At 58.4% G+C, this 26,519-nt stretch overlaps 1 protein-coding gene across 4 annotated transcripts in view; it reads left to right on the top strand.

Annotated features, from left to right (window-relative positions):
• The window catches only part of CLIP2 (CAP-Gly domain containing linker protein 2), a 57,474-nt gene extending 39,276 nt beyond the window's left edge, over positions 1-18,198 (top strand). Inside the window, exons 9-17 of one of the 4 annotated variants that reach the window (XM_081299881.1) lie at positions 96-200; positions 1,853-2,788; positions 5,207-5,264; positions 5,619-5,702; positions 6,595-6,751; positions 11,377-11,536; positions 13,383-13,568; positions 13,744-13,806; positions 16,790-18,198. In XM_081299881.1, the coding sequence (XP_081156007.1) occupies positions 96-200; positions 1,853-2,788; positions 5,207-5,264; positions 5,619-5,702; positions 6,595-6,751; positions 11,377-11,536; positions 13,383-13,568; positions 13,744-13,806; positions 16,790-16,801 (1,761 nt within the window). In that variant the 3' untranslated portion in view covers positions 16,802-18,198. Of the gene's footprint in view, positions 1-95; positions 201-1,852; positions 2,789-5,206; positions 5,265-5,618; positions 5,703-6,154; positions 6,268-6,594; positions 6,752-11,376; positions 11,537-13,382; positions 13,569-13,743; positions 13,807-16,789 lie in introns of those variants that run through there. The other 3 variants (XM_081299882.1, XR_014022740.1, XM_081299883.1) reach the window with 3 other exon arrangements.
• Positions 18,199-26,519: the final 8,321 nt, after the last annotated feature.

Here is a 26,519-nt window from a genome sequence, read left to right as displayed (position 1 = left end):
CGCCTCCTCTCTCTCTCTCTCCCCCTCTCTCTCTCCGGCTTCCTCTTCTCTGCCCCCCCTCCCGCGCCCGCCTCCCCCGTCCCCGGGTGGAGCAGACCCAGACGCAGCTGGAGCACGCGCGCATTGGGGAGCTGGAGCAGAGCCTGCTACTGGAGAAGGCGCAGGCAGAGCGGCTGCTCCGAGAGTTAGCGGACAACCGGGTAACACCGCCACCGCTCGCCCGCCAGCCCCGCCTGGAGGCCCCTGGCTTCTCTGTTGTGCCCCTTGCTGTCCTTGCTGCTGTCCCACTGCCTTCTCCTTTGGGCTCCCTTTTTCCAAGGGAAGGAGGATTTAGAAGTGTGCTCAGGCTCCACGGCCATGTCTGCTCACTGGAGGGGACATCTGGCTCAGGACCCAGGCCACTGGGATGGCCCTGAGAGCCACCCTGTGCCTCGCCTGGGGCATGGGCATGTTGGAAGATGGGCCTCCTGGATGTGATCAGGCCCGGCAGCCGCAGGCCCAGGTGTTGCTAGCCTCGGTGGCAGGAAAGCCTGGCCCGACGGAGCTGGGCTGAGAAGTGACAGGGCATTGGGGAAGTGGGTCCCTAGGGGGTGCAACAGGAAGCCCCAAGAAAGTGCTACTGGAAGGCGAGTTCCCTTGAATCACCAGGGCATGCATGGTTCCATGTCACACTCCAGGCCTGGCTGGACCATGCATGGCCACTGTGCATACACTGAGGCCAGCACCCTTTTTGGGCCGACCCAGCTGACAGCGGTGACAGGAAGACACCTTCTGCACAGCACGAGGGTTGGTACAGCACAGCCCTGGATGGGTGCTCGTGTGTGATGTTGGAGAGTCCCAGGCATCCCGTGGCACTCGATGGCCGTGGCCCTGTGGCCACGTGTGCTCATTCGTATGCAGGGAGGCTGTGTGCAGAAACCCACCTGCAATGGTGGGCAGGTTGGAGCCTCCACTGGAGGCACCTGATCTTGTCATCAGCTAACACAATGAAAATAGGTTTATTGGACCAAAAGACCTTTACGAACAAAAGCTTTGACGTTTGTAAAAGATTTGAATCTTTAAAATAGGTTGCATGATGGTGCACAGCTGATATCCCAGCCATTCCTGAATGGCTGAGGCAGAAGGATTACAAGTTGGAGGCCAGCCTCTGCAACTTAGTAAGGCCCTGTCTAAAAGAATAAAGAGGCTGCGGTGCAGCTCAGTGGTAGAACTCCCCTGTGCAATCCCCAGCCCCCCAGATCTGAGGCAACCAGGTAGGGTTTTGGAGGGTGGAGCCCTGATGGGTCTGGAATCCTCAGTTCTGTTTTGCTGAAGATTTGAAAGTCAGCCGCCCTGGACCACTATTCAGCCAGGCCCTCTGTGAGTTGGCCCATTCTGGCCTAGGCTGATCTCTCTCCAGTGAGACAATGCAAAACTCACTCTGGCCTCTGCCCTTTAAAAATAACATTAGTAACCTGTGCAGTGTTGCACGCCTGTAATCCTGGCGACTCAGGAGGCTGAGGCAGGAGGACCACAAGTTCCAGACCAGCTTCAGCAACTTGGAGAGACCCTGTCTCAAAATTTAGGGAAAAAAAAAGGACTAGGGATGTGACTCAATGGAAAAGTACCCCCGGATTCAGTCTACAGTCCCACCAAAAAATTTAAAAGTGGTGACCTTAGATCAACAAAGCTGTCACCTTAAAGAAGTGGTTCCTCTTACCCACCAGTTTGTCCCAAGCCGGTTGGGCATCAGGGGCACCCCCATCATGCGGCTGACCTCATGGTTGGGGTACAGCCAGCACCAGGTGGGAGTGGGCCGCTTCCCTTCTCCTGCTGTCCCAGCCCTCTGACCCATCTCCCTCTCTCCCGGTAGCTGACCACGGTGGCCGAGAAGTCCCGGGTGCTGCAGCTGGAGGAGGAGCTGACCCTCCGATGCGGCGAGATCCAGGAGCTCCAGCAGTGCCTCCTGCACTCGGGGCCCCCACCCCCTGACCACCCCGAGGCGGCCGAGACTCTGCGCCTGCGGGAGCGGCTGCTGTCGGCCAGCAAGGAGCGCCAGCGGGAGAGTGGCCTGCTGCGCGACAAGTACGAGAAGGCCCTGAAGGCCTATCAGGCCGAGGTGGAGAAGCTCCGAGCTGCCAACGAACGGTACGCACAGGAGGTGGCCGATCTCAAGGACAAGGTCCAGCAGGCCACCAGTGAGAACATGGGACTCATGGACAACTGGAAATCCAAGCTGGACTCGCTGGCCTCCGACCACCAGAAGTCCCTGGAAGACCTCAAGGCCACGCTCAACTCGAGCCCCGGGGCGCAGCAGAAGGAGCTTGGGGAGCTGAAGGCGGTGATGGAGGGGATCAAGATGGAGCACCAGCTGGAGCTGGGCAACCTGCGGGCCAAGCACGACCTGGAGACGGCCGTGCATGTGAAGGAGAAGGAGGGCCTGCGCCAGCGGCTACAGGAGGCCCAGGAGGAGCTGGCCGGGCTGCAGCAGCACTGGCGGGCGCAGCTGGAGGCACAGGCCAGCCAGCACCGGCTGGAGCTGCAGGAGGCGCAGGACCAGTGCCGCGATGCCCAGCTGCGCGTGCAGGAGCTGGAGAGGCTGGATGCCGAGTACCGCGGGCAGGCGCAGGCCATCGAGTTCCTCAAGGAGCAGATCTCCCTGGCCGAGAAGAAGATGCTGGACCACGAGCTGCTGCAGCGGGCAGAGGCGCAGAGCAAGCAGGAGGCCGAGCGGCTGCGGGAGAAGCTGCTGGTGGCTGAGAACCGGCTGCAGGCTGTGGAGTCCCTGTGCGCGGCCCAGCACACCCACGTAGGCACGGCTGGGCCTGGGCGGGTCCATAGACAGCATGCTCCTACCCGGGCGCGTGCCCGAGGGGATCGCGGGCACCTGGCTCAGAGGAGGGGACGGTGGGATGCCAGTGGCCAGGCTGAGCCCACGGGGGCCCCTCAGAGCAGGCTGGAGAGAGGCTTGGGGGCCACTGGCTCCTCTGGCTTCTCCTCGAGGTGCCCCTCCGCCCACAGCACAGCGCCCAGGGCAGGTACGCCTGCCGGGGGCCTCCAGCCCAGCAAGCACCCACAGGGAACAGGGGGTTGCCCTGAAGAGGCTCAGCCACAGTGACTAGCCACTGTTCCAGTGCAGGGGCCCTGAGGTGGGGTCTAAGGCTGGAGAGTGGTGGCCTTGGGCCACTGCACCAATATTCAATTTTAGAAATCCCCTAAATGTCTGGCCCTTCCCCTGCCACTGAGCCTGGCACAGTACCTAGGGACCATGGGGGACTCTGTCCACCCCAGCAGGGCTGCAAGAGCCTCTGAGTGGCTCTGGGCACATCCGTGCTGGGCCCTGCATTGTCCCATTTCACCCTAACTCCCCAGGGGTCAGCACTGCTCCCATCACGGTGAGCAGTGGCTCGAGAGCGAGTCCCCTTCCCAGGTGCCCTGCCTGGCCGTGGTGGACATGCCGGACCCCGTGGGCAGTAGAGCTGATGGGGGTACCGGCTCCCCGTCCCTGGGGAAGCTCAAGCTTTCTGAGAATTGAGCATTTGGGATCAGTTTTCTGCAGCCCGAGTGCGGATTCCTTCTCCTGTCAGAGGAGACCTTCCTGCTGGTGCCTTGCCATCCCCTGCAGGGCCTCCCTGCCCCTTTCTCCCAGGAGGGACCATTTCGAGCAGTTGCTCTCCCAGGACCCTGGGGGGAAGAGGAGGCAGTGGCTCTGGTTAGCTGATGGGTGCATGGGCCAGATGGGCCACTTGGGGCAGGTGGACAGAGCCTGCGACCCCCGACCTGGATCCCCTTGCAGGGAGGTTTGGGCTGCTGTGGTCCCTCAGAGCTGGAGGACAGAGGCTGAGGATGCCCTGCCTCTTGCCCCAAACCCCTCAGTCACAGTGGCTCCTGGCTGCAGAGAGGGTGGCAGCCTCAGGACAGATCCTCCCATGGGCAGCAGGCCTCCATCTGGACGCCGTGTGCCCCAAGATTCAGAAGTTTAGGTCTTAGCCAGGCGTGGTGGTGCACATCTGTGATCCCAGCAGCCCTGAAGGCTAAGGTGGGGGGATCTCGAGTTCAAAGCCAGCCTCAGCAATTTATAAGCAACTCAGTGAGACCCTGTCTAAATAAGATACAAAACAGTGCTAGGGATGTGGCTCGGGTTAAGTTCCCCTGGGTTCAATCCCCAGTACCAAAAACAAAAGAATTTTAGGTCCAGAGACAACTGTTTTTTTTTTTTTTTCTTTTTGGTCTCATTGTAAGTGTGGACAGGAATTTAAAAAAAAATTATCCTTTTAGTGTGTGCCTCATCTTGACTGAAATGTTTATGCATTAAACTCAAGGGATCTGGCCGGGCTCTGTGATACACACCTGTAATTCAGTGGCTCAGGAAGCTGAGACAGGAGAATTGTGAGTTCAAAGTCAGCCTCAGCAAAAGGGAGGCGCTACGCAACTCAGTGAGACCCTGTCTCTAGAATAAAAATACAAAATAGGGCTGGGGATGTGGCTCAGTGGTTGAGTGCCCCTGAGTTCAATCCCCAGTACTCAAAACAAACAAAGATCAAGGGGTCTTAGTCAATCACAATTCATGGAGACTAGAATGGGGCTTAGGATGTATGAAGAGAAGAATGAGAGGCAGGGTGAGGGAGGGGACTGCCTGCCCCGCCCTGTGATAACTCATCTGCAGCCTTAGACTCTGGCCTTCTGGCCTAGGACATCCAGTGGGAGCAGGTGACGGGCAGCCTGTGGGTGTCTTCTGACCTTTGGCAGTATTTGTCAAGTTGATGTTTTTTTTTCTTTAATCAATTTTTTCTTCTTTGGCTTCTGAGTTTATTATTAAACAGAAGCGTTAGAGAGGAAGGAATGGACATGCACTGTCACCCCTCCAAGAGCTGGCCCCGGGCATGTGGCACATGGTGCCCAGGGCTCTCAGAGCTTGTTTTACGGGTGGGAGACCAAGCCCAGCCACACTGACTCTGGCAGAGGTGCTGGCAGCAGGTGCCCAGGACAGATCTCTAGGTATCCCAGGGAGAAAGACATGTGTGCAATGTAGATGTTCCCAACAGAGGACAGGGTCCTCAGTGTTCCCACAGAGGCGTCTCTAGAAAGGTGGGACCCAGGAGTCTGCTGCCCGGGCCCTGCTCAGGCGCTCGTCCCTCCCTTGGGCCACCTGTCGAGGGGCGAGGCCTACAGACATCCAGCGGCTAAGGTGGCGGCCAGGGCGCCCCTTACAGGCCTCTCCTTTCAGATGATCGAGTCCAGTGACCTTTCAGAGGAGAAAATCCGGATGAAGGAGACCGTGGAGGGTGAGTGGCGGCTGGGCCGGTGGGCCCGGGCCTCTCAGCTCTGCTCGCCTTTATTTTCCCCAGCGATTGTGGAATCAGAGAGTCACGCTATTTCCGAACACCTACCTGGTGGCTTCCAAGCTGGCCAGTGTGGCATCCTCATGACCGCTGACCGGCCACTGTTTTGGGTTTCCTGAGGAGAGTCCAGTTGCCCAGGACCACAGTGTGGGACCCTTTTCCTCGGGGTGGGCTTCTTAGGGAAAGGGCCGCGCTCAGGGAGGATTTGGACCCTTGCTTTTGGATCCCCGTGGGAGGACTGCCCACTGGCCCACACTGTAGGCCCTGGAGCTTTGATGGCGTCTTGTCTCTCCCTAGGCCTACAGGACAAGCTGAACAAGAGGGACAAAGAAGTGGCAGCCTTGATGTCCCAGACCGAGGTGCTCAGGGCCCAAGTAAGTGGTAAGTCTCCCCCCTGCAGGGCAGACGCGGGCCTCCCTGGGGCTGTGCGGGCCGCAGGCTCTGGAGCATGCAGTGGGTGGTGGCTGGCTGGTGTCCCCACACTCTGGGCTGAGAAGGTAGCAGTGGGGCCAATTCCCCCTCCCTGGACAGGCCCCTGGGCAACAGCAAGTAGGCAAGAAGTGGAATCCGGGACCCGCAGATGGCTTCTGTCCCCAGAGCCAGCCCTCTGTCCCGAGTCCTGCCCGAGTTCTCTCTCTCTGGTCTTAAGGCCTCGGGCTTCTCAAAGTCACCTGGATTCAGTGTCACCCTCGCTAGAAATTTCAGGAGTGGTCCCAGTTGGGGGAAAGGACGCAGGCTGTGGCCAAGAGCCAGGCGCACGGGGCACCTGGGGAGAGGCGGGGGTCTGGATGGGTGATTTGCGTGACAAGCTGGCCCTGCTTCTCGTCCACCAGAACGCCAGTGGTGGTGGTGGCCCTGAGACGGCGCCCCTCCTGGGAAATGGTTCCCACCCCCTCTTCTCTCCAGTCCCCGTCACGCTCACGTGGCCTAATGGGTCCCGGCAAAGGTCAGTGGACCTCAGACTCCTGCAGGCCAGGGCCAAGGCAGCCTCTCCTTGTCCCAGCAGTGGCCATAGCCACGTCCTCTTGGGAGGGTGGCCCGCTGCCCCCGCCCCAGGCCCGGGCTGCTGTGCTTTGGGGTTCGGTCTGCTTGGTGTCGCTCCTCCTGGGCCCCTTGCCACCTGCTTCTCTAGGGCCACAGAGACCCCTGAGCTTTTGAATCTCCTTGGTGGAGCGTGTCCCTGGGAAGGCCAGCTCCGTGCCCAGCCGGGGCCCTGGGGGCGTTCCCAGGCCATCCCAACCCTCTGCCTCCTTTCCCTGCCGGCCGCCCCCAGCGCTGGAGAGCAAGTGTAAGTCGGGGGAGAAGAAGATGGATGCCGTCCTGAAGGAGAAGCGGCGTCTGGAGGCTGAGCTGGAGGCCCTGTCCCGGAAGACCCACGACGCCTCGGGCCAGCTGGTCCTCATCAGCCAGGAGCTTCTGCGCAAGGAGCGGTGAGTCTGCCGCCTCGTTGCTGGTGACCGTCCTCTGGCCTGTCCCTCGCCTCCACCGTGCGTTCACCAGTCTTCTCTAGAGGCAAGGAGGCTGGTCACCAGAGCTGCCGGCACCCACGAAGCCTCAGAACCCTTCTCAACGCAGATCTCCTCGCTTAGCTTAGGAATGATGAGCTCCCCCACTTTTTGTTCTCAGGGACCCTTTTAAACTCTTAAAAATCACCAATTTGGCACCAGGCGTGTGGGGCACGCCTGTATTCCCAGCAGCTCGGGAAGCTGAGGCAGGAGGATCTCAAGTTCAAAGCCAGCCTCAGCAACTTAGCGAGACCCGGTCTCTAAATAAAATATAAAAAGGGCTGGAGATGTGGTTCAGCGCCCCTGGGTTGAATCCTCAGTACAAAAAAAAAAAAAAAATCAAGTTTCCCCCAAGAAGCTTTTTTTTTTAATATTTATTCTTAAGTTTTAGGTGGACACAATATCTTTATTTTACATTTATGTGGTGCTGAGGATCAAACCCAGTACCTAGTGCATGCTAGGCGAGCACTCTACCACTGAGCCACAACCCCAGCCCCAAGAAGCTTTTGTTTATTTACCTATTTACTATATTAGAAATCAAAACTGAGAAATTTAATTTTTTTTCTTTTTTTGTTTTGTTTTGTTTTGTTTTGTTTGAACCAGGGATTAAACCAAGTGGCACTTAACCACTGAGCCATATCCCCAGCCCTTTTTAGTTCTTATTTTGAGGCAGGGTCTTATTAAGTTGCTGAGGCTGGCCTTGAACTTGCAATCCTCCTACTTCAGCCTCCCTCCTGAGCCACTGGAATGTGCACCACCACGCAGGCTAATGATGATGATGATGATTATTATTATTATTATTATTATTGGTACCAGGGATTGAGCTCAGGGACACTCAACCATAGAGCCACATCCCCAGCCCTATTTGTTATTCGATTTAGAGACAGGGTCTCACTGAGTTGCTTAACGCCTCCCTTTTGCTGAGGCTGGCTTTGAACTCGGGATCCTCCTGCCTCAGCCTTCCAAGCCACTGGGGTTATAGGCATGTGCCACCTCTCAGGCTAAAGATATTTCTTAATCCATTGCATGATAAACCAGTGGCATGTAATATGAAAATGCTTCTGGTAAAAAAATAAATATTTCCAAAACACACTCACACACACACAAACACACAAACACAAAATGTTCACCGAGCAGGTTGGGGTCTTCTCATGATTTTTTGCAAGTGTCTTGGAGGAAGACAGCCAGATTCTGATATCTTCTACATTTGTTCTTTGCAGTTGGTCATTTCTGCTGAAGTAGATTAATGAAAATCTGCCCTGACATATGTTTTTGGAGTATTTATAATATTTTTTCCAGATGATCACCAGCTTACCGTGTAGCTCTGGGAAAACCCATGGTATGCTCAGTGACAATGAAGATAGTTCTGTTTTTATTATGAAAATAGTTTTGGCTTTGGAGATCCCCTTGGGGTTCCTCAGACTATACTTTGAGACTCGCTGGGCTTGATTATTTTTTAATGAATAAGTAGATTAGCACCTAAGAAACCAGAAGATGTCCTATAAAATCCAATTGCCCCAGATTCCCTTTGAAATTGGGAGGCCTGCGGACACCCGGCTGACAGCTCTGTTCCCACCCCACGGCCTTTGTTACTTTCACGGATGGGATTCTGCAGCTGTCAGCCTCTGCTTTCTCGGAGGAGCCACAAGCATCCTCTGTAGGAGGCGCCTGAGCACAGAAACGGGTGGAGCAACAGCGCCCCCTGCAGGTGGCAGCCCTCTCGGGACCGCGGTCTGCTGCTCCCCTCCCCTCTGTCTTCCAGCCCTAGCACCTCTCCGAGGAGTCTTCCTGGACTGTCCTGGCCACGGGGACACTCCCTGCCCCTGAGTCCCAGTAGAGCTCCCTGGAGTTTTTAACCCGTGGTATCATTGCTCCGTTGGGGGGTTTTGTTTGGGAGATGTTTTTATAATGCCAGGGATGGAGCCCAGGGACTCTCAAAAGCTGACCGGCCTCAGCTCTGTCAGGGTTAGGGTTTTCCTCCCTGGCCTCACCCTGCACCGAGTACAGCCTTCTGGAAAGCCTCCTTCCTTTGGGTCATTTCATGAAGGCCAGGCAGTCCCCCAGGCTCCAGTCAGACTCCAACGCTTTTCTGAAGCCCCTTTTTCTTTCGGTACCAGAGTGAACCCAGGGGTACTTAACCACAGAGCCACACCCCAGCCCTTTTAATTTTATTTTGAGGCAAGGTCTCACTGAGTTGCTTAGGGCCTCACTAGGTTGCTAGGGCTGGCTTTGAACTTGCAATCCTCCTGCCTCAGCCTCCCGAGCTGCTCGAATCACAGGTGTGCGCCCAGCACCCAGCCAAGCCTTTCTCAATCGCTAGAGGCCACAGAGGGCTCCTCCACACCCCTGTGGTGCCTCAGATGTGGCAGAGATCAGGCTGCTTTGGTCACTGTGATACACCATCTAGCGAGCAGCAGATTGGACTGGGAGAGTTTTTCCTTCCTCATATAACAAGTAATCTGGAGGAGGCTGTGACTGGCAATTGGTTTAGGAGCTCAAGATGTCAGTGCTCCCCACACTTGTAATCCAGTAACTCAGGAGATTGAGGCAGGAGGGTCCAAGTTTAAGGCCAGCTTCAGCAATTTAGGGAGACCCTGTCTCAAAAAAAAAAAAAACTTAAGAAGGGGCTGAGGATGGCTGGGTACAGTGGCACATGCTGAGACCGGAGAATCACGAGTTCAAAGCCAGCCTCAGCAATGATGAGGCAACTCAGTAAGACACTGTCTCTAAATAAAATACAAAATAGGGCTGGGAGGATGTGGCTCTGTGGTTGAATGCCCCTGAGTTTAATCCCTGGCACCCAAAAGGGGAGGAGGGGTGAGGATGCAGCTCAATGGTAGAGCACCCCTGGGTTCAGTCCCTCCCCAAAAAAGAACTCAGTGCCAACACATTTACAGTTCACCTCATCTACCTCTCATAGTGCAGTGTGGCAGCTGAAGCTCCAGCCATCACATTCAGAGGAAAGGAGGAGGGAAGGGAAAGGGGCAGTGCCTGCTGCTTCTGCTTTGTTCTTAACTACACGTGGCTAACCAGTAATGGAGTTCCCCTCTCCCTGGTATATGCAGGCGAGGGAGCAGGCTCAGGAGGGCATCAGCATCCTGACCTATGGCAGGCACTGCTCGTCCATGGCTGCAAGGGAAAGGGCTGGGGAGTTAGCACTGCCTGTGGCAGGCATTGCTGATCCATCACTGCACTCGTCTGCAGAACCCCTGTGTGGCCTGGGAACCACCCCCCGAAGTATGCCAAGCCGCTCCTGCTAGTTGAGGAAGCGTTGACATGGAGTATTAAGCATATTTGACATCAGGCATTTAAAACACCTTGCCACCTGGGATATTCTCAGAAATGAATGTTTAACTTTCTAATTTTTTTTAACTTAAATATGTTCCCTTTCTCCCCCTTCCCCTCTCTCTCCCTCTCCCCTTCCCCCTCCCCCTCCCTCTCCCCTCCCCCTTCCTCTCCCCCTCCCTCTTCGTCTCCCTCTCCCCCTCCCTCTCCCCTCCCCCTTCCTCTCCCCCTCCCTCTTCATCTCCCTCTCCCCCTCCCTCTTCCTCTCCCTCTCCCTCTCCCCCTCCCTCTTCCCCTCCCTCTCCCTCTCCCTCTCCCTCTCCCTCTCCCCCTCCCTCTTCCCCTCCCCCTCCCTCTCCCTCTCCCTCTCCCTCTCCCCCTCCCCCTTCCCCTCCCCCTCCCTCTCCCCCTCCCTCTCCCCCTCCCTCTCCCTCCCCCTCCCTCTCCCCCTCCCTCTCCCTCTCCCCCTCCCTCTTCCCCTCCCCTCCCTCTCCCCCTCCCCCTCCCTCTCCCTCTCCCCCTCCCTCTTCCCCTCCCCCTTCCCCTCCCCCTCCCTCTCTCCCTCCCCCTTCCTCCCCCTTCCCCTCCCCCTCCCTCTCTCCCTCCCCCTCCCTCTCCCTCTCCCCCTCCCTCTTCCCTTCCCCCTTCCCCTCCCTCTCCCCCTCCCCCTCCCTCTCCCCCTCCCTCTCTCCCTCCCTCTCCCTCTCCCCCTCCCTCTTCCCTTCCCCCTTCCCCTCCCCCTCCCTCTCTCCCTCCCCCTTCCCCTCCCCCTCCCTCTCTCCCTCCCCCTTCCTCTCCCCCTCCCTCTCCCTCTCTCCCTCCCCTCCCCCTCCCTCTCCCCCTCCCCTGTGCTGGGTTGGAGCCTACAGCCTCATGCATACTGGACAAGCTGCCCACCCCTGAGCCACACCCCAGTCCTTTCTCTCTCTCTCTCTCTCTCTCTCTCTCTCTCTCTCTCTCTCACTTGCTTTTTCAAAATAACTTAGGGCAGGGGCTGGGGCTCAGTGGCAAAACCCTTGCCTCACATGCGTGGGGCACTGGGTTCCATCCTCAGCACCACATAAATAAGTGAAATACAGGTTATGTGTCCATCCACCACAAAACGATTTCAAAAAACATTGCAGGAATGGCCAAGTCCTCTTGACCTTGCCATGCCCAGGTCCTGGCCCCCATGCAGCTGGTGCCCCCAAGGGTGGTGGGTCTCCAGTGCTCAGCACATGGCAGAGGGGGAGCTGACCACTGCTCTGTGCTCTCACCCCGCCCAGGAGCCTGAACGAGCTGCGGGTGCTGCTGCTGGAGGCCAGCCGCCACTCCCCAGGGCCCGAGAGGGACCTGAGCCGTGAGGTGCACAAGGCTGAGTGGCGGATCAAGGAGCAGAAACTCAAGGAGGACATCCGGGGCCTTCGTGAGAAGCTAACCGGGCTGGTAAGTGGGCACAGCGGGCAGCAGGGTGGGGTAGGGCTGCCCTGCTGCCGGGCCATGGAGACTGGTGACCTCCAGTGAGGTTTGAAAAAGTCACAGTGAGGTTTGGAAAGCCCCTAGGGTCACAGGCAGGGTCAGCAGCAGGGCCAGTGGAGGGACTGGGCAGCCCCTGTAGGAGACCTTGCACCTGGCTGGGTGCAGTCTGACCTGTGAAGAGGCCCAGGGCTGGCAGAGGTGGTGAGCTCCCCATGCAGGGAGGTAATCAGCCTGGAACCAGAGCTCCTTGCTGAGGGTCCTGCCCTGAGGATCCACGCACACACGCCCATCTCAGAAGGAGAGGCGGCCTCAGTCTCTTTCAGCCGCGGGCTTCTGGGCCCTGAGATTCCTTCTCGTTGTCTGGTCAGCTTTTCATCTCTGTGACCAGAACACCCGACAGGGTCAGCCTCGAGGAGGAAGAGTTGACCTGGGGCTCCTGGTTTCGGAGGTCTTCGTCCACCGCTGGCCTGCTCCAGGGCTATGGGCCCAGGGAGGCAGAGCATCACGGCAGGAGGGCGCGGAGGGGCAGCACTGCCCTGTTCCCAGCAGCCAGGGAGCAGAGTGGGGAAGGGACCCCTCCAGGACAGCCCCCAGTGACCCACCTCCTCCAGCCACAGTCCCCACCCAGCAAGTCCCTGAAAACCTGGAGGGACAGGCTAGGTCCCAGCTGTCACAACACGACTATGTTAACATAGACGCTTTAGCCAAACTGCATGCTCACATCCAAACTGTCACATCTACGTGTACCAAGGGGAACCTGGCCTCAACTGAGTCCCCATGTGGGGGATGGGACAGCCCAGGGTAGAACCATGCCCACCCCCCATGGTCAACACCTGAGGAGCCTGTGATCAGTCCCCTGGTGGGGTCTGGAGGACAAGCTTCTGACAGGGCAGCTGATCTGAAGCCCCTCATGCCCTCCAGCCAACGGGGCTCTGCCACACTGTGGGGGAGATGGAAGGAAAGGGGACCCACCCCTGGGGCTTCTCAGGCTTGAAGGAGGGAGGGTCAGACATAGGAGTCCACAGCTGGGAGCCGGCCACAGCCCTCTGGCGCCACCTGATGGCGTCAGCATGGGCAGCCCTGGGCCGGGCCACCCTACCCATCTTCAAGTCCCACCAGATCTGACCAGCAGCCTTCAGTGGTCCTCCTGGCTCTGAGTCCCTGAATGATATAGGAGACCAGCCCACCCCCTCACCCTCGGGCCCACCACCTTGGGTAGATGTGGCGTGGGGAATTCCCCCCCCCCCTCTCTCTCTCTCTCTGTCTCTGTCACACACACACACACACACACACACACACACACACACACGGCCATGTGGCAGGTGGCTGTGCTGAGCACAGACTCACCTCCCAGGGCCCAGGCACACTGGCGCCCCCACTCCAGGGCAGCCTCCTGTCATCACCCTGCACTGTGCCCGGCAGGGAAGGGCCTGATGGGTGGCTAGAAGCCTGCGAACAGAGCGGGTATGGCCAGAGGGTGAGAGCACCCTGGCCTCCTGTAGGTGCATCTGGGCGGACCTTGGTGGTGGAAGCTGACAGTGATGGAGGTCACAGTGGGGAGGCATGGGTCACATGGGCTGGTGAGAGGAGGCCAGGGTCGGTGGTCAGTGCCGGGGGTCAGGTGGAAGGGAAGGACGGGGTGCGCTGGAGTTGGGGCCCCAGAGAAAGTGGAGCATGCGTCAGAGCTGGGAACTGGGGCCGGGGACCAGAGGGAGGAAGGCCACCCGAGCGACATGGGCACCGCCCAGGCCTGCACCCAGGGGTGAGGGGGAGAGTCCCCCTGCTGCGCCCACTCATGCCCTCCCGGCTGCAGGACAAGGACAAGGCGCTGTCGGAGCAGAGGCGCTACTCGCTCATCGACCCCGCCTCAGCGCCCGAGCTGCTGCGGCTGCAGCACCAGCTTGTGAGCACGGAGGACGCGCTGCGGGACGCGCTGGACCAGGCCCAGCAGGTGGAGAAGCTGATGGAGGCCATGAGGAGCTGCCCCGAGAAGGCGCAGGTGTGGGGTGCGGGGCGCGGCGGCCCGGGGGAAGGGGCGGGGGCGGCCGGGCGGGAGCCCGGCCCTGGGTCTCCTCGGGGTCGCGCCGGGGTCTAGGCCGGCGACAGCGCGCCACCTGGTGGGTTCGCCTGGGACTGCGGCCGGGCGCCCCTGCTCAGCCCCGCCCCTCTTGCAGACCCTCAGCAATTCCGGTTCTGCCAACGGCCTCCACCAGCAGGATAAAGGCCAGAAACCAGAGGTAAGGGCGCCTAGCGCCTCTGCACACGCAGGCCTGGGGACAGAATCCCTGGAAGCCACCAGAACACACAGGGCAAGCATGCTTTGTGGGGGAACGGGCATTTAGGGAGGGCACAGGCCCCTGTTGCTAACTGGGTCCCCCTGCTGCTAACTGGGTCCCCCTGCTGCTAACTGGGTCCCCCTGCTGCTAACTGGGTCCCCCTGCTTTGGGAGCCTTATTCTTTCCTTTTTACAAAAAAGTGCTTATTGCAAAGTGATACACGCCTCTGGGGGACTTTCTGGAAGAAACCAACAAGTGTATAAATAATAAAATACAACCAGTAGGACTTCTGGGGCCGGGGACCAAGGGGACCAAGTTTTTTTTTTTTTTGTACTGGGGATTGAACCAAGGGGACTAACCACTGAGCCACTTCCACAGCCCTTTTTTATATTTAGAGACTGGGTCTCACTGAGTTGCTTAGGGCCTTGCTAAATTGCTGAGGCTGGCCTTGAACCCATGGTCCTCCTGCCTCAGCCTCCTGAGCCACTGGGATTATGCCGCAGTCTTGGCTTTCCTACTTGGTAATGGCCCTCAGCAGGATTACAGGGGTGCCCCACCGCACCCGGCCCAAGCTCAACATTTAAAGTATGTTCCTCCTGAATTTTCCCAAGTGTGTGTGCACGGACGTGTGTGTGTTTACACAGTCCACCTTCTTATTTGAAGATTCCCTGTTTGCAGATGCGCCTGTTTGCTAAGGTGTGTTTGTGATCCCACAGTCAGTGCTCTTGGCACGTGGGGTCCCTCCCAGTCATGCGCAGAGAGGACAGACAAACTGACCTGGGCTAGGGGTATTGCTCCGTGGCAGAGTGTTTGCCTAGCATGCGCCAGGCCCTAGGTCCATCCCAGTGCCACAAAAAATAAAGATAATAGAGGCCAGGACTGTGGCGCACGCCTGTAATCCCAGTGGCTCGGGAGGCTGAGGCAGGAGGATGGCAAGTTCAAAGCCAGCCTCCGCAACTTAACGAGTTGCTAAGCAACTCAGCGAGACCCTGTCTCTAAATAAAAGATTTTTTTAAAGGGTTGGGGATGGGCTCAGTGTTTGAGTGCCCTTGGGTTCAATCCGTGGTACCAAAAAAATTTTTAAAAAGATAAAACACTCGGTGTGCACCCTCCCAACTGAGGTTGCCAAGGCACGATCATCTTGTGGTCACCTTGTCTTTTCCATGGCTCTGCTTAGTGCCACATTTCCATATTTTGAGCTTTTTGTTGTGGTTTTGCTGTTCAAAACGGCCCCCTGGAGGAGTGCCAAAGGGCTGGGTGGTGTTCCAAGCCCAAGAGGACCATGACCAGGGGCCATGTGGGTCGGTGGGCTTCATGCAGCTTGTGCTGACAGCTGGGCTCGTGGCGGATGGTCAGTGTTTCAGTGGCGGTGTCCTCAGAGGCGCCAGGCGCCTGTGGTCCGCTCACCCGTCCCTCCTCCTGGGGACCTGCCTGAGCCCAACCTCCCTCCGCCACGGGATCGCTGGCATGCTGGGCGCAGAGGCAGGGTGCTTACTTATTTTGAAAGAACTCGAAACCTGACAGAGCGGGGCCGGCATGGACAAGGCCTGGGAACCGCCTGCTGCCCCTTCCTCCCGCTCTCCCCCTGGGTGACGTCACACAATGTAACTTTTCTGAAACTTTGGCCGGACACTTGCCTCACAAGTCCTGAGGAAAGGGCCAGGTTTTGTAAAGATCAGTAGCCCCAGGTCCAGTTGCCACGCCACTGTCCACACCCGGCCTTCCTGGGGCTCTGCGCTCCCATGTTGATGTCCCCAGGAGCAGGGATTGGCTGTGCCCTTTCCTCCCAGCACGGGGTCCCGCCGAGCCGGAAGCTGGCTTCCTGCCCTCAGTGTCCTGTCTCCTGGGCCTCCTCTGTCTGGACGCTTCCTCCATTTCTCTTTGATCTTTAGGTCATTGATGTCTTACAGAACACCCTCTGCCCTTTTCTGTTTTTTATTTTGCTTGGTCTTGGGTTTGGTGCAGGGATTGAAGCCAGGGCGCTGAGCCACTGAGCCACACCCCAGCCCTTTTCATTTCTTATTTTGAGACAGGGCCTCCCCGACTTGCTAAGGGCCTTGCTGATTTGCTGAGGTTGGTCTTAAACTCTTAATCCTCCTGCCTTAGTCTCCTGAGCAGCTAAGATCACAGGCGGGCGCCACTGCACCCCACCCTGGGCAGAGTTGTTTCTAAGAGGTGCTGGGTGGCCACCACGCTCCATGCCCCCACGGTTAGTGCAGTGTTTGCCCACAGTGTCACAAGAACCTGTGTGGGAGCAGCTCTGTCCCTGGCCACTGTGTCACCTGGGCAGCTGAAGCAGGGCAGGGAGCGGGCTTGCTCCTTGTCCTTCCAATTCCAACACTGGAGTCCCCAGACCACAGCTGGTCACTAGGCACAGGAGAAGCTTTGGGGCAGACTGCGGGGTCCTGGCCTGGGGGAGGGACAGGAGTCGGCGCCCTGGTCAGGTGCTGAGGCCAGCGCAGAGGCAGGGTTGGGTCGGCTCGTTGCCTTGGCAACCAGGGCCCTGGAGTTGATGTCTACCCCCCCCCAGGCAAAAACTGAGCCAGGTTCAGTGGCACACGCCTGTGATCCCAGTGGCTCAGGAGGCTGAGGCAGGAAGATTGCAAGGCCGAGGCCCACCTGCGCAACTTAGGGAGACCCTGTTGCAAAATTAGAAGAACTGGGCTATGGCTTGGTGGCTAAGCATTGTGGGTTCAATCCCCAGGACCAAAAAAAAGAAACTCAGGCTTGGAGTCTCCGGCTTATGTTTCTTGCAGTCCAGCTCCACATAGGCCTTAGGGCTCCTTATAAAACCCAGGCTTCTTCTACCTCAGGGCCTTGGCACATGCTGTTCCCTACCCAGCACACTCTCCTGCCCTGCCCCCTTTTCTTTCTGACCCTCTTGCTACCTGCGTATCCCTCAAAGGTCTCAAAGATTCACTTATCAAACCTTTGCTTCCTCTAGGACAAGCACTGACACTGAGGGACACAGTGGAGCAGCCCAGTGTACGCCAGAGCCCTGCCAGGCTGCAGGGTGGCATCCCCTCCCGGCAGGGTCAGGACTGTCAACGTGGAGACAAGACAGTGTTTGTACCAATGCCAGACTCACCGCCGTGGACAATCCCCCGCCTGAACCCCGCTGGGCCTGGAGGCTCCTCCAGCTGGCCTTCCGTGGAGTGGCACTGCCCGGCGGCGTCTGGAGTTGTTTAGGAGGCCCGGTGACTGGGCCGGGCTGCTCCCCGCAGGGCGAGCTTGCCTAAGGCCCCTCTGGGTGCCCTGGGTGCTTCCTGCCCTTTTCCCGGGGCCAGAGCAGGGCCTAGCTTCCCCTTGAGGGCACCGAGGAGGGACACCTGGTCTCCAGGAGCCGGCGCAGGACCCTTTTCTGCCCCCTTCTAGGCCAAGGCTGGACCTGGGGCTTCTTGTCCCTATGCGCAGCGCCGCCTTCACACAGTGGTACCAGTTCCCCCGCCTCTGCCCAGCAGGGTCCAGGTTCAAGGTGTTGGGGCAGGGTCCTTCCTCCCCAAGAACCTCACCAACATGTGCCCCCAGCTGCTGCCCACAGACGCTCAGCAAGGCCACCAGCTGCAGTATTAGGAATGCTTGGGGCCCCTCCGCGCCCACGGGGACCTCCTGTAAGCCGGGCCTGCCCTGACAGGGTTGGGAACACACGTCCCTGGCGCCCGGCTGTTTGGACCGGGCATCCCTGGAGCGCACCACACTCCGCCACGTGGCCGTGCGTTGTCAGCTGGCCACACTCGGCCAGCAGAGGCACATGCCCGGGCTCCAGGATGGCAGAGCCACGCCCAAGGGCACTCGCATCCGCGGTCAGGGCCGTGTGTCCCTCGCAGGCGCCTCAGAGTGTGACGGCTACCCCTTCAGCCTCCCGAGTCACCTGCTGCCCGGCCGTGCCCGCCCGGCCTGGCGACAGCCCCGGTGGCTGCTGCCCTGTGCCCAGCCCGCGCGGAGTACGACGCGCAGGCCTGGCGTGCAAGGCCCAGGGACAGCCAGCGACCCCGCAAGCACACGGGTCCCGGCAGGGCCACTCCTGTTCTTGCCCCAACGCAGCCCAGCCCGCAGGGCGATGACCCGGCATCCCCTCCCGGTGTCCCCTCCTGACGCTCCGCAGCTTCTCCGCGTAGCAGCGACAGCCGCCTTCATGCGATGCTTCCGGCTGATCCGGGCCAACGCACCTGTCCTGTGAAACCAGGCAGCTCGGCCACAGCAGGGACCCGAGGGACCAGGGTCGGGGGCTGCAGGTAGCAGGTGTGCAAGAAGCAATCCCGGAGCCCCAGCCTCCCCGTCCCCCCAGCCTCCCCCCCCAGTGGAATTGTGGAAGTGTGGCGCCTCTGCTCGGGACAATAAAGCTTGTGACCGAGGTGCAGCACCATGCGCTGTCTGCTTCTCCCCACAGCTTCCTGGGCGTTCCCGGAGCCTCCCTCGGTGCTGGGCACCACGGGCCAGGACTCAGGAGGAGTCCTGGCCAAGTCCTCGCAGGAGCCGGGGCTCAGGAGTCCTGGAGGACTTGGGAAGAGGGGAACCTGGGTGGGAGCGGACAGAGGAGCACCATCGGGACAGCCACCCAAGGCCTCCAGAGAGAGCCAGACAGACCAAAGACCCCTGCTTCGGGCTGAGTTTGCACTTGAAGCTGCTCGGTGGGTCTGGGGAAGCAGGCCCCCCCCCACAGCACCGCAGGCTCCCCCAGTTCCTGGGTGCCCAGGGTGCTCACAGCTCAGTGGGTAGGTGGCCTCTGAGCCAGAGAGCAGCCAGGGCTCCCCTCCTGCAGCTTTGTCTGCTGCTCCTACTGCAGGGAAGTTGCCTGCACTTCAGACTGAGCAAGGCTCCTGAGGTGAACAGCTGAGCACAGGAACCTGGTCACGTGCTGTGTGAAAAGGGGCCTGGAGGGTCAGAGGAAGGGACAGGGGAGTCACAACAGTCCCTGAGGGGCTGTTTCTTCCCCAAAGGGCAAAGCAAAGGAGCTGGGGGAACAGACACCCACCTCTTCCGCCTTCATTGATAGCACTCCTTTGGCCGACCCCAACCAGAAGCCAAGGCAGGGGACACTGCTAGAGAGGCTGAGGCCAGCCCCGGCACTGCCCAGAACAAAGGGTGACACCCCATGGAGAACAGTCATCACTTTCTCTCTCAAGAGACAGATCCCAGAGAGCTCCAAACACCACCCTGGCCTTTGAGATTCTGTGGTCAGAATAGGAGTGGCCTTCTGCGTCCAGAACTTACCTCACCAGCCCAGCTGGTGTGGCCCTCAGAGTCTGCCAGAGGTCCTTTCCTCCCCCAGACATCAAACACCACTGGGACCCCCGGCTCCTTTTCACCTGACCCACAGCACAGGAGGCTAAGAGGTCACCCTTCCCTGCATAAGGTGTGTCCCAGCCCATTTAGTTTGACCTTCAGTGGGAACTCCTTGCCAGGATGTGGGGTCCCAGGAGAGGGCAAGCCCACTCACACCATGGAGGACAGGCATGTGGCTTCCCAGCTGTGGAGAAGAGGGTGCTGGTGAGGGGAGGAAGGAGGAGGAGCAAGCGGGGACCATGGGACAGGGAGCCTGGTGGCTCCAGCAGGGCCTGGGGTGCGAGAGAAAATGTATGTGGCTGGACCCCAGGTGGACTCACTGCCCCGGGGCTGGGGTGCACTGGCCTTGAGGCCAGATGGCACGGGGCTCGAGTCTCCTGCCCAGGGCTTGGCACCACCGGGTGCAGGCAGAAGGAAGGAACCTGAGAGAAGATGGGAGGCCCTTGAGGATGGGTGATGGTGGGGAGCACGGAGCCCTGGCCAAGCAAGCCAAGAGGCTGTGACCTCGGGGCTGGGGCGGTGTCCCAGACAACACCACCCTGCGGAGAGTTCAGGCCCAGGTGGGTCTTGGGGACACTTGAGGGTCCCATTTAGGGGTCAGGTCAGTGGGGGGCTGACTCCCTGGGTGCAGGAGGAGCCCCAGGAGCTCAGACAGCCCTCGCTGGTCACAGGGGTCCCTGTCCTGAGGTCCCATTTGGGGGTGAGACTCTCCCCAGGGTCCAGTCTGGGTTCAGAGGGCTGCTCTGCATACAGAGGGCATCTCCACACCACCCTGCGTTGACTGTACCACTGAGCTACACCCACTCAGACGTCTTTATTTTTTATTTTGACACAGGATCTCACCAAGCTACAGAGGCTGGCCTCCAACTTGCCATCCTCCTGCCTCAGACTCCCAGGTAGCTGGGATCATAGGCATTCACCTCTGCACCCAGAAACTTTCTTTAAACTATTATTTCGAGCCTGCTTAAGGTTCACAGAGGACTTGTGATAAGAGTGGCATCCCATCCCCCTTGGCCACTTCTCGCCCAACCACAGGACAAAGATCCAACAAGAAATTGCACGTGGGCACGATGCCTGTAGCTCACGTGTGGCTTGACTTGATTTCACAAGTTCATGGGTAGAAAGTGTCCTCCTGTCCCAGGATCCCGTGTTCATTTATCCCTCTCGTCTCCTTCAGCCCATGACAGTTTCTCAGCCCTCTGTCTTTCCTGCCTTAACACATCCGGTGGCCACTGAAGAGCTCTTTGGACAAATGTCCCTCCCTTTGGGGTGGCCTGGCATTTTCTCCTGATTACCTGAGGTTGTGCGTCATCGGAGGACCCTGCAGAGATGATGGGCCCCTGGGGCAGCGCAGGGCTTGTCATGGCTGGTGACGCTCTCAGATGTCCCCCGGCTCAAGGCGATGTGTGCTGGGGCCCTCCACCGTCAGATCACACTTTCTAGGGCCCGGGGTGCGGCTCTGGGGCCGAGCACCTGCCCACATGTGGGAGCCCTGAGCCCAAGCCCCAGTACCGCAAAAAAATCCAAATAAAAGAGAGTACTCTTCGCTACATCATAATTCATACAAATCCTGGAGCTGATACTTTGAGGTCAGGCAAATATCCAGCCTTTCCTTTAAATTTTCACACTGACTTAAATATCCGTAGTGCAACAGTCCAGCAGCAATTAATACGGTACTAATAGTGATTTCTTTATCTGGCTCTATTTCCCGCCCCCATGCTGGGGATGGAACCCAGGGTCTCTCTTATGCTAGGCAAACGCTCTAACACCGAGCCACGCCCCAGCCCTATTTACTTACTGGTACTGGGGATTGAGCCCAGGGGCGCTTAACCCCTTAGCCACAACCCCAGACCATTTTTCATTTTTATTTAGAGACATGGCCTCGCTAAGTTACTGAGGCTGGCTTTGAACTTTCCATCCTCCTGCCTCAGCCTCCCGAGCTGGGATTATAGGTGTGCACCCCAGTCCCTTTTATTTTTTTTATTTTGAGACAGGGTCCTACTAAGTCACCCAGGCTGGTCTCAAACTTTCCATCCTCCTGCCTCAGCTTCCTGAGTCTCTGGGTTGTGGGTATGCCCCACCATGCCTCGCTGACACGCATTAACTAGAGCTCTTCTGTAAGGAAGATTTCTCTCTCCTCACCCATTTGTTTATTTATTCAGTTACATATATCAATAAAGACTCATACAAGTGGACACAGGGACATGTGCCCGTAGGTCCAGCTACTGCAGATGTGGGAACCCAGGGGTTCAGTGCTGTAACTCATATGGCTGGGCGTGGGGGCACACGCCTGTGACCCCAGCAACTGGAGAGGCCGAAGCAGGAGGATCACAAGTTCAAGGCCAACCTCAGGAACTTAGCAAGGTCCTAAGCAACTCACCCTGTCTCAAAAAAATAAAAAAGATGGGCTGGGGATATAGCTCGGTTGAGTGCTTGCCTCACATGCCCAAGGCCCTGGGTTCAATCCCCAGCACCACTAAATAAATAAAAAGGAATGGGAAAGAAAGAAAGAGGGTTGGGGTTGTGCCTGGGTGGTAGAGCCCCTACCTAGCACGTACAAGGCCTTGGGTTCTATCCTCGGCACCACATAAGTAAGTAAATAAAGAAATGTATTGTGTCCATCTACAACTAAAAATATTTATTTTATTTGGGGGGGGGGGGATTGGGGATTGAACTCAGGGGTATTTGACCACTGAGCCACATCCCCAGCCCTGTTTTGTATTTTATTTAGAGACATGGTCTCGCCTCCCCAGCTGCTGGGATTACAAGCATACACCATGGTACCTGGATCACCTACAATGTAGGTGATGTAAAAATATTAGAGAGAGAGTAATGTAAAAATATTAGAGAGGATCATTTTATATAAGGAACTCGCATCTTTCAGTTTTGGGATCCATGACGGGAGCAGGGAGTCCTGGAACCAGTCCCCTCTAATACAGAGGGACAACTGAGCAGGTGTTAAGCACACAGCAGAGTTTGAAGGAAAATAGAGGAGATCCCCCAACCGGCAGAAGGGAGGGGAATTTGGGGTTTAGAGTGGCAATGTGCCCTCAAGGGGGAGGGCGGTATCTGCTAATGTCAGATGTCGGAAGGGTTAGGACTTCATGGCTACCCTGGGGCTCAGAGAATGTGGCCTTGGCCAGGTGGCAAATTGGAACCCAGACTCCTACCAAAGCCAAGCTACAGGACTGCCACCCACTTGGGCACATGGATGGGAAAAGTCCCCAGTACTGTCAATCAATCAATGGAACTAAAAGCAGAGCTCGGGGGTGGCAGCTACATGGACTGAAGCAAGGGTAGCGGGTGTCCCCGTGACACGGCCCCCAGCGATGGCAACAGTGCCCTTGGAGAGCTGGACAGGTCTCAGCCTGAGACACCCGGCAGGTCCAGTCAGCCTCTCACCTGGGGCTTCACCGAATCCCAGAATCTGGCCACGTGGCTGTTCTCCATCTCAGTACAGGGGACAATGAGAGCCACTGCACGGGACTGCAGGGACGCAGTGACAGCCCCATGGGGCAGGGCGGGGGCTTGGGAACTGGCTCGGGCCTCTCCCTCGCGTCCCAGTCCAAGTCTCCGGGCGGCCTTGGGAGGGACGCGCCCTGGCACCCGGGGGGCCGGTCCTGCCTGTGATGCGCCCGTCTGGCCACCAGGTGTCGCCCTCGGCCCTCGCTCCGCGCGGCTCACCCGCCGGTCCCGGGGCCTCCACGATGCCGAGGGCGGGCCAGGCAGGTGGCCTGGAGCACAGCCAGGACCCCGATGGCCGCTCCTGCCCCAGAGCCTCCTGCCCCAGGGGCCTCTCGGCCTCGGCTCGGCGTATGAGAGTATCTGTGTCCACCACCCACCCCTGGGGCAGAGGCCAGCTGGGAAGGGGCTATTTGTTCCCTGTCCAGGGCCACCGCGGCCAGGACCTGACCCCTCCCACTCCTGCTCAGCCGGTCACCCCGTGCGGTAGCCCCCTGCCCGAGGACGCTCCTGTCGCCGGCTCTGCCCGCGTCCACCGTCCACCGGGCCGCGTCCCAGGCCTGGCGCACCACTGCGGGGCTCCCCCGCCCCCTCTCCCGCTCCGGGGTGGCAGGAAAATGTCCTAAGCCTGAGTCTCGGGAGCCGGAGTGAATTCGGGACGCGGCACCGTGGGGAGAAGAGCCTCGGAGCCTTCCAGAATCTCCTCGGGAGGCCGCGGGCGCGGGGTGCGAGGTGACCAGCAGGGGGCAGCACTGCCTCTCCAGCCGCCAACACCCTGGGCTCTCGGCAGCCGCGGCCCCTGAGCCCCACACCCCCACGACTTGGCACGGCCTCTCCCAGGAGCCCGGAACCGGAAATGAGCCAGCAGCAGCTTCACCTGCCCCCTGTCAGGGCCGCGTCCCTGCGGCTCGTGCACACGGATTTCCGATGATGTATTTACTTATGCACTTAGCGCCGCTGGGCTGTGAACCCAGGGGCTCTGCTAGGCAGAGGCTCCACCACTGAGCCACACCCAGCCCCTCACTTCCTGTCCTGAGTCCCCTCCTGACAGCCTTGGGCATTGGCCGGCCACCTGGGCTCCCTCCTCAGATCCAGCTCCAACCCCACTCACTCCTCAGAAGAGCCTTCCCAGGTGACCACACACACATGCATGTGCACACATGCACACACACACATGCACATACACTGTACACTCTTATAACTACACACCTATAAAACACATGCACACACAGACACACATCACATGTGCACATAAACAACCCGTGCACACACACACACAGCTCCATGCAGACGTTCACACACACATACACATAAACACACATGTGCTAGGCTCTGTCACACTCCTGTAATCCCATCGACTCAGGAGGCTAAGGCAGGAGGATCTCAAGTTCAAAGCCAGAACTTAGTGAGGCCCTGTCTCAAAAAATACAGCGGCTAGAGATGTGGCTCAGTGGTCACGAGCCCCTGGGTTCAATCCTCAGAACCAAAAAAAAAAAAGAAAAGGGACCTGAGGATCTTCAGCCTCCAAGTCAGCTCAAGGTCTGGTCCCCACTGTCTGGTGGGTGCCCATCTGCACCCAGCTGGACCCTACCCTCTACACCTTCCTGTTTTTAATCTTTTAGTCCCAGGCTGGAGCTTTGATCTTGGTCTTCCTGACTCAAGTTCGTCTCCTCATTTATTTTGTCATTATCGTAAAGCTTGGTGCTTTCATCTCTCTTTTTTTTTAAAGAGAGAGGAGAGAGAGAGAGAGAGAGAAATTTTAATATTTATTTTTTAGTTCTCGGCGGACACAACATCTTTGTTTGTATGTGGTGCTGAGGATCAAACCCAGGCCGCACTCATGCCAGGCGAGCGCGCTACCGCTTGAGCCACATCCCCAGCCCTGGTGCTTTCATCTCTTACGGTGACTTTTGAGCTTGTCCACCTGATTTTCCATTTTCTCTGCCGACCTTGACCCTGTGTCATTACGCCTGGGCCTCGCCTATGTCTCAGGTCTTTCTTTCTTTCCTTTCTTTCATCTCAACTGTTTTATAATGTAAAGAAAACCCTGGGTTTTAAATCCTTGCTGGCTGTCTTCATGCTCAGCTTAGAATCCTCATTTTCCTTCCTTTCCTCTGTGACAACCTCACTTTCCGAGCCCTCCCTTCTCGCCCATCCCCACCCCAACCCTATGGCCAGGCCTCCAGGTTGCTGCGCAGATGGACGCAGCTTGGCCAAGGCCACTGGGCTAGTGCCCACCCGCTGCTGCCTCTCCTGCCTCCCGTGGCTCCCCCGCAGCCTCTGGGAACCCAGGGCCCCTCCTGTGGGCTCAGTGCCTCCCCTGCGGGATGCCCTTGCAGGTACCCTTCAGGCTGCCCTGGGGGCTCCTTGCAATTTGACAATTTTCTCCAAGAACCCCATTCCAAGTGACACAGAGACCACCACAATGCCACCTTCCCCAGGCTGCCACCAGCCTCTGTGCAAAGCAGGCTCATGCCCCCAGGCCTCTGAGGACTGCTCTTCTGATGCCCTCGGCCACTGGAATGGGGCAGATTATGCTGGAGCAGGCCCCAGAGGGGACCCTGCAGGAGGCTTCACCCATGCCCAGGCCCCACCTGTGCCCCTGCCTCTGGTGAGGTCCCTGGTCCGCTGGGGCCTGGGGGTGGGGGAGAGGGAGGACAGGAGGGTAAATGCCAGGCCCTACCCAGCTCTCTGCCAGATTGTGACCTGCCAGCTGCTGGGTGGCAAGACCTGTGACCCTGGGTCTGCCACGTCCCATGACTACCAGGGACGCAGGGCCACCGACCCCACGCACAGGGAATCCTCCAGACGGGGCAGAAGGCCATCGACAGCTGGCTCTAGCAGAGTCATTTTGGGTCACCAGAGTCGCTCCCAGAGGGGCTCAGGCAGGCCTCCAGCCAGCCAGCCCCTCCCCAGCACCTCACTGTCAGCAGCACCATCACCAGGACCCCTAAGGCCATGTCTCCGTCCTGTCTCACCCCCTCCCACCCCTCACCCCAGCTGTAAGGAGCCAAGAAGTGGCAATTTCTCTTTTTTTAAGTCGTCGGTCTGTGAGTGAGATCCAGGCAGGGCCCTTCGCACTGGAGACTCTACTTACATACAGAACGTAGGAGACAATCTATGCCCAGGGGATCCGAGTAGTTTCCCTCCTGGGGGCCGGAAGAGACTAGAAAGTTCTAGAATCTTCTCTGAAAATGTGGGTCAGGCTTTCTGTTCTTTCCTTAAAGTCAGTGCGTAAGCGTGAGAAGATTTCTGGGGACCTGACACATGCTGTTGTGTTGGGTTTTGTTTTGTGTTTGGTACAGGGGACTGAACCCAGGGACACTCAGCCACCGAGCCACATCCCTAGCCTTATTTTTTTTGTATTTTACTTTGAGACAGGGTCTTGCTGAGTTGCTTAGGGCCTCGCTAAGTCGCTGAGGCTGGCCTTGAACTTGCAATCCTCCTGCCTCAGCCTCCTGAGCCCCTGGGATCACAGGCCGCCCCACCAGCCCAGTAGCACATTCTACTTGTGGTCCAGCTGCTAGCTGGATGGCAGGCCCCGCAAGCAAACCTGTGAGCCTTCTGCGGAGGGTGCAGATGGGACCTGGGTGGGGCCTGGATGAGGTGGCCTCTCCGCTCACCAGCTCTAGGGAGAGGGCTCAGACCCATGACACCCAGGTCCCTCTTCTGGGAAGTGCTTCTGGGTTTTAGGTGGGAACCATGTCATCATGGTCTTTGCCCTTTGGGGTGTGCCAGGCCCCTCTTGGAGCCCTTGATCCTAGAGAGCCTGCGGGAGTCAGATCCTGTGGAGGGAAACGGAGGGGGGGTCCCTTCACCTCCTGAGCAGACCCCTCATTGTTCTAAGGCTCATTTTTATTATTATTATTTTGATGCTTTTCCGCTCTTCTCCCCTCTCCCCCTCCCTAACAAGACTGGGGAGCCGT

Source organism: Spermophilus citellus, assembly GCF_964194105.1.
Source record: "Spermophilus citellus genome assembly, chromosome: 6".
Classification (NCBI taxonomy): Eukaryota; Metazoa; Chordata; class Mammalia; order Rodentia; family Sciuridae; genus Spermophilus; species Spermophilus citellus.
Note: the sequence above shows the minus strand (reverse complement) of the source record. Positions and strands in the feature narration are given on the sequence as shown.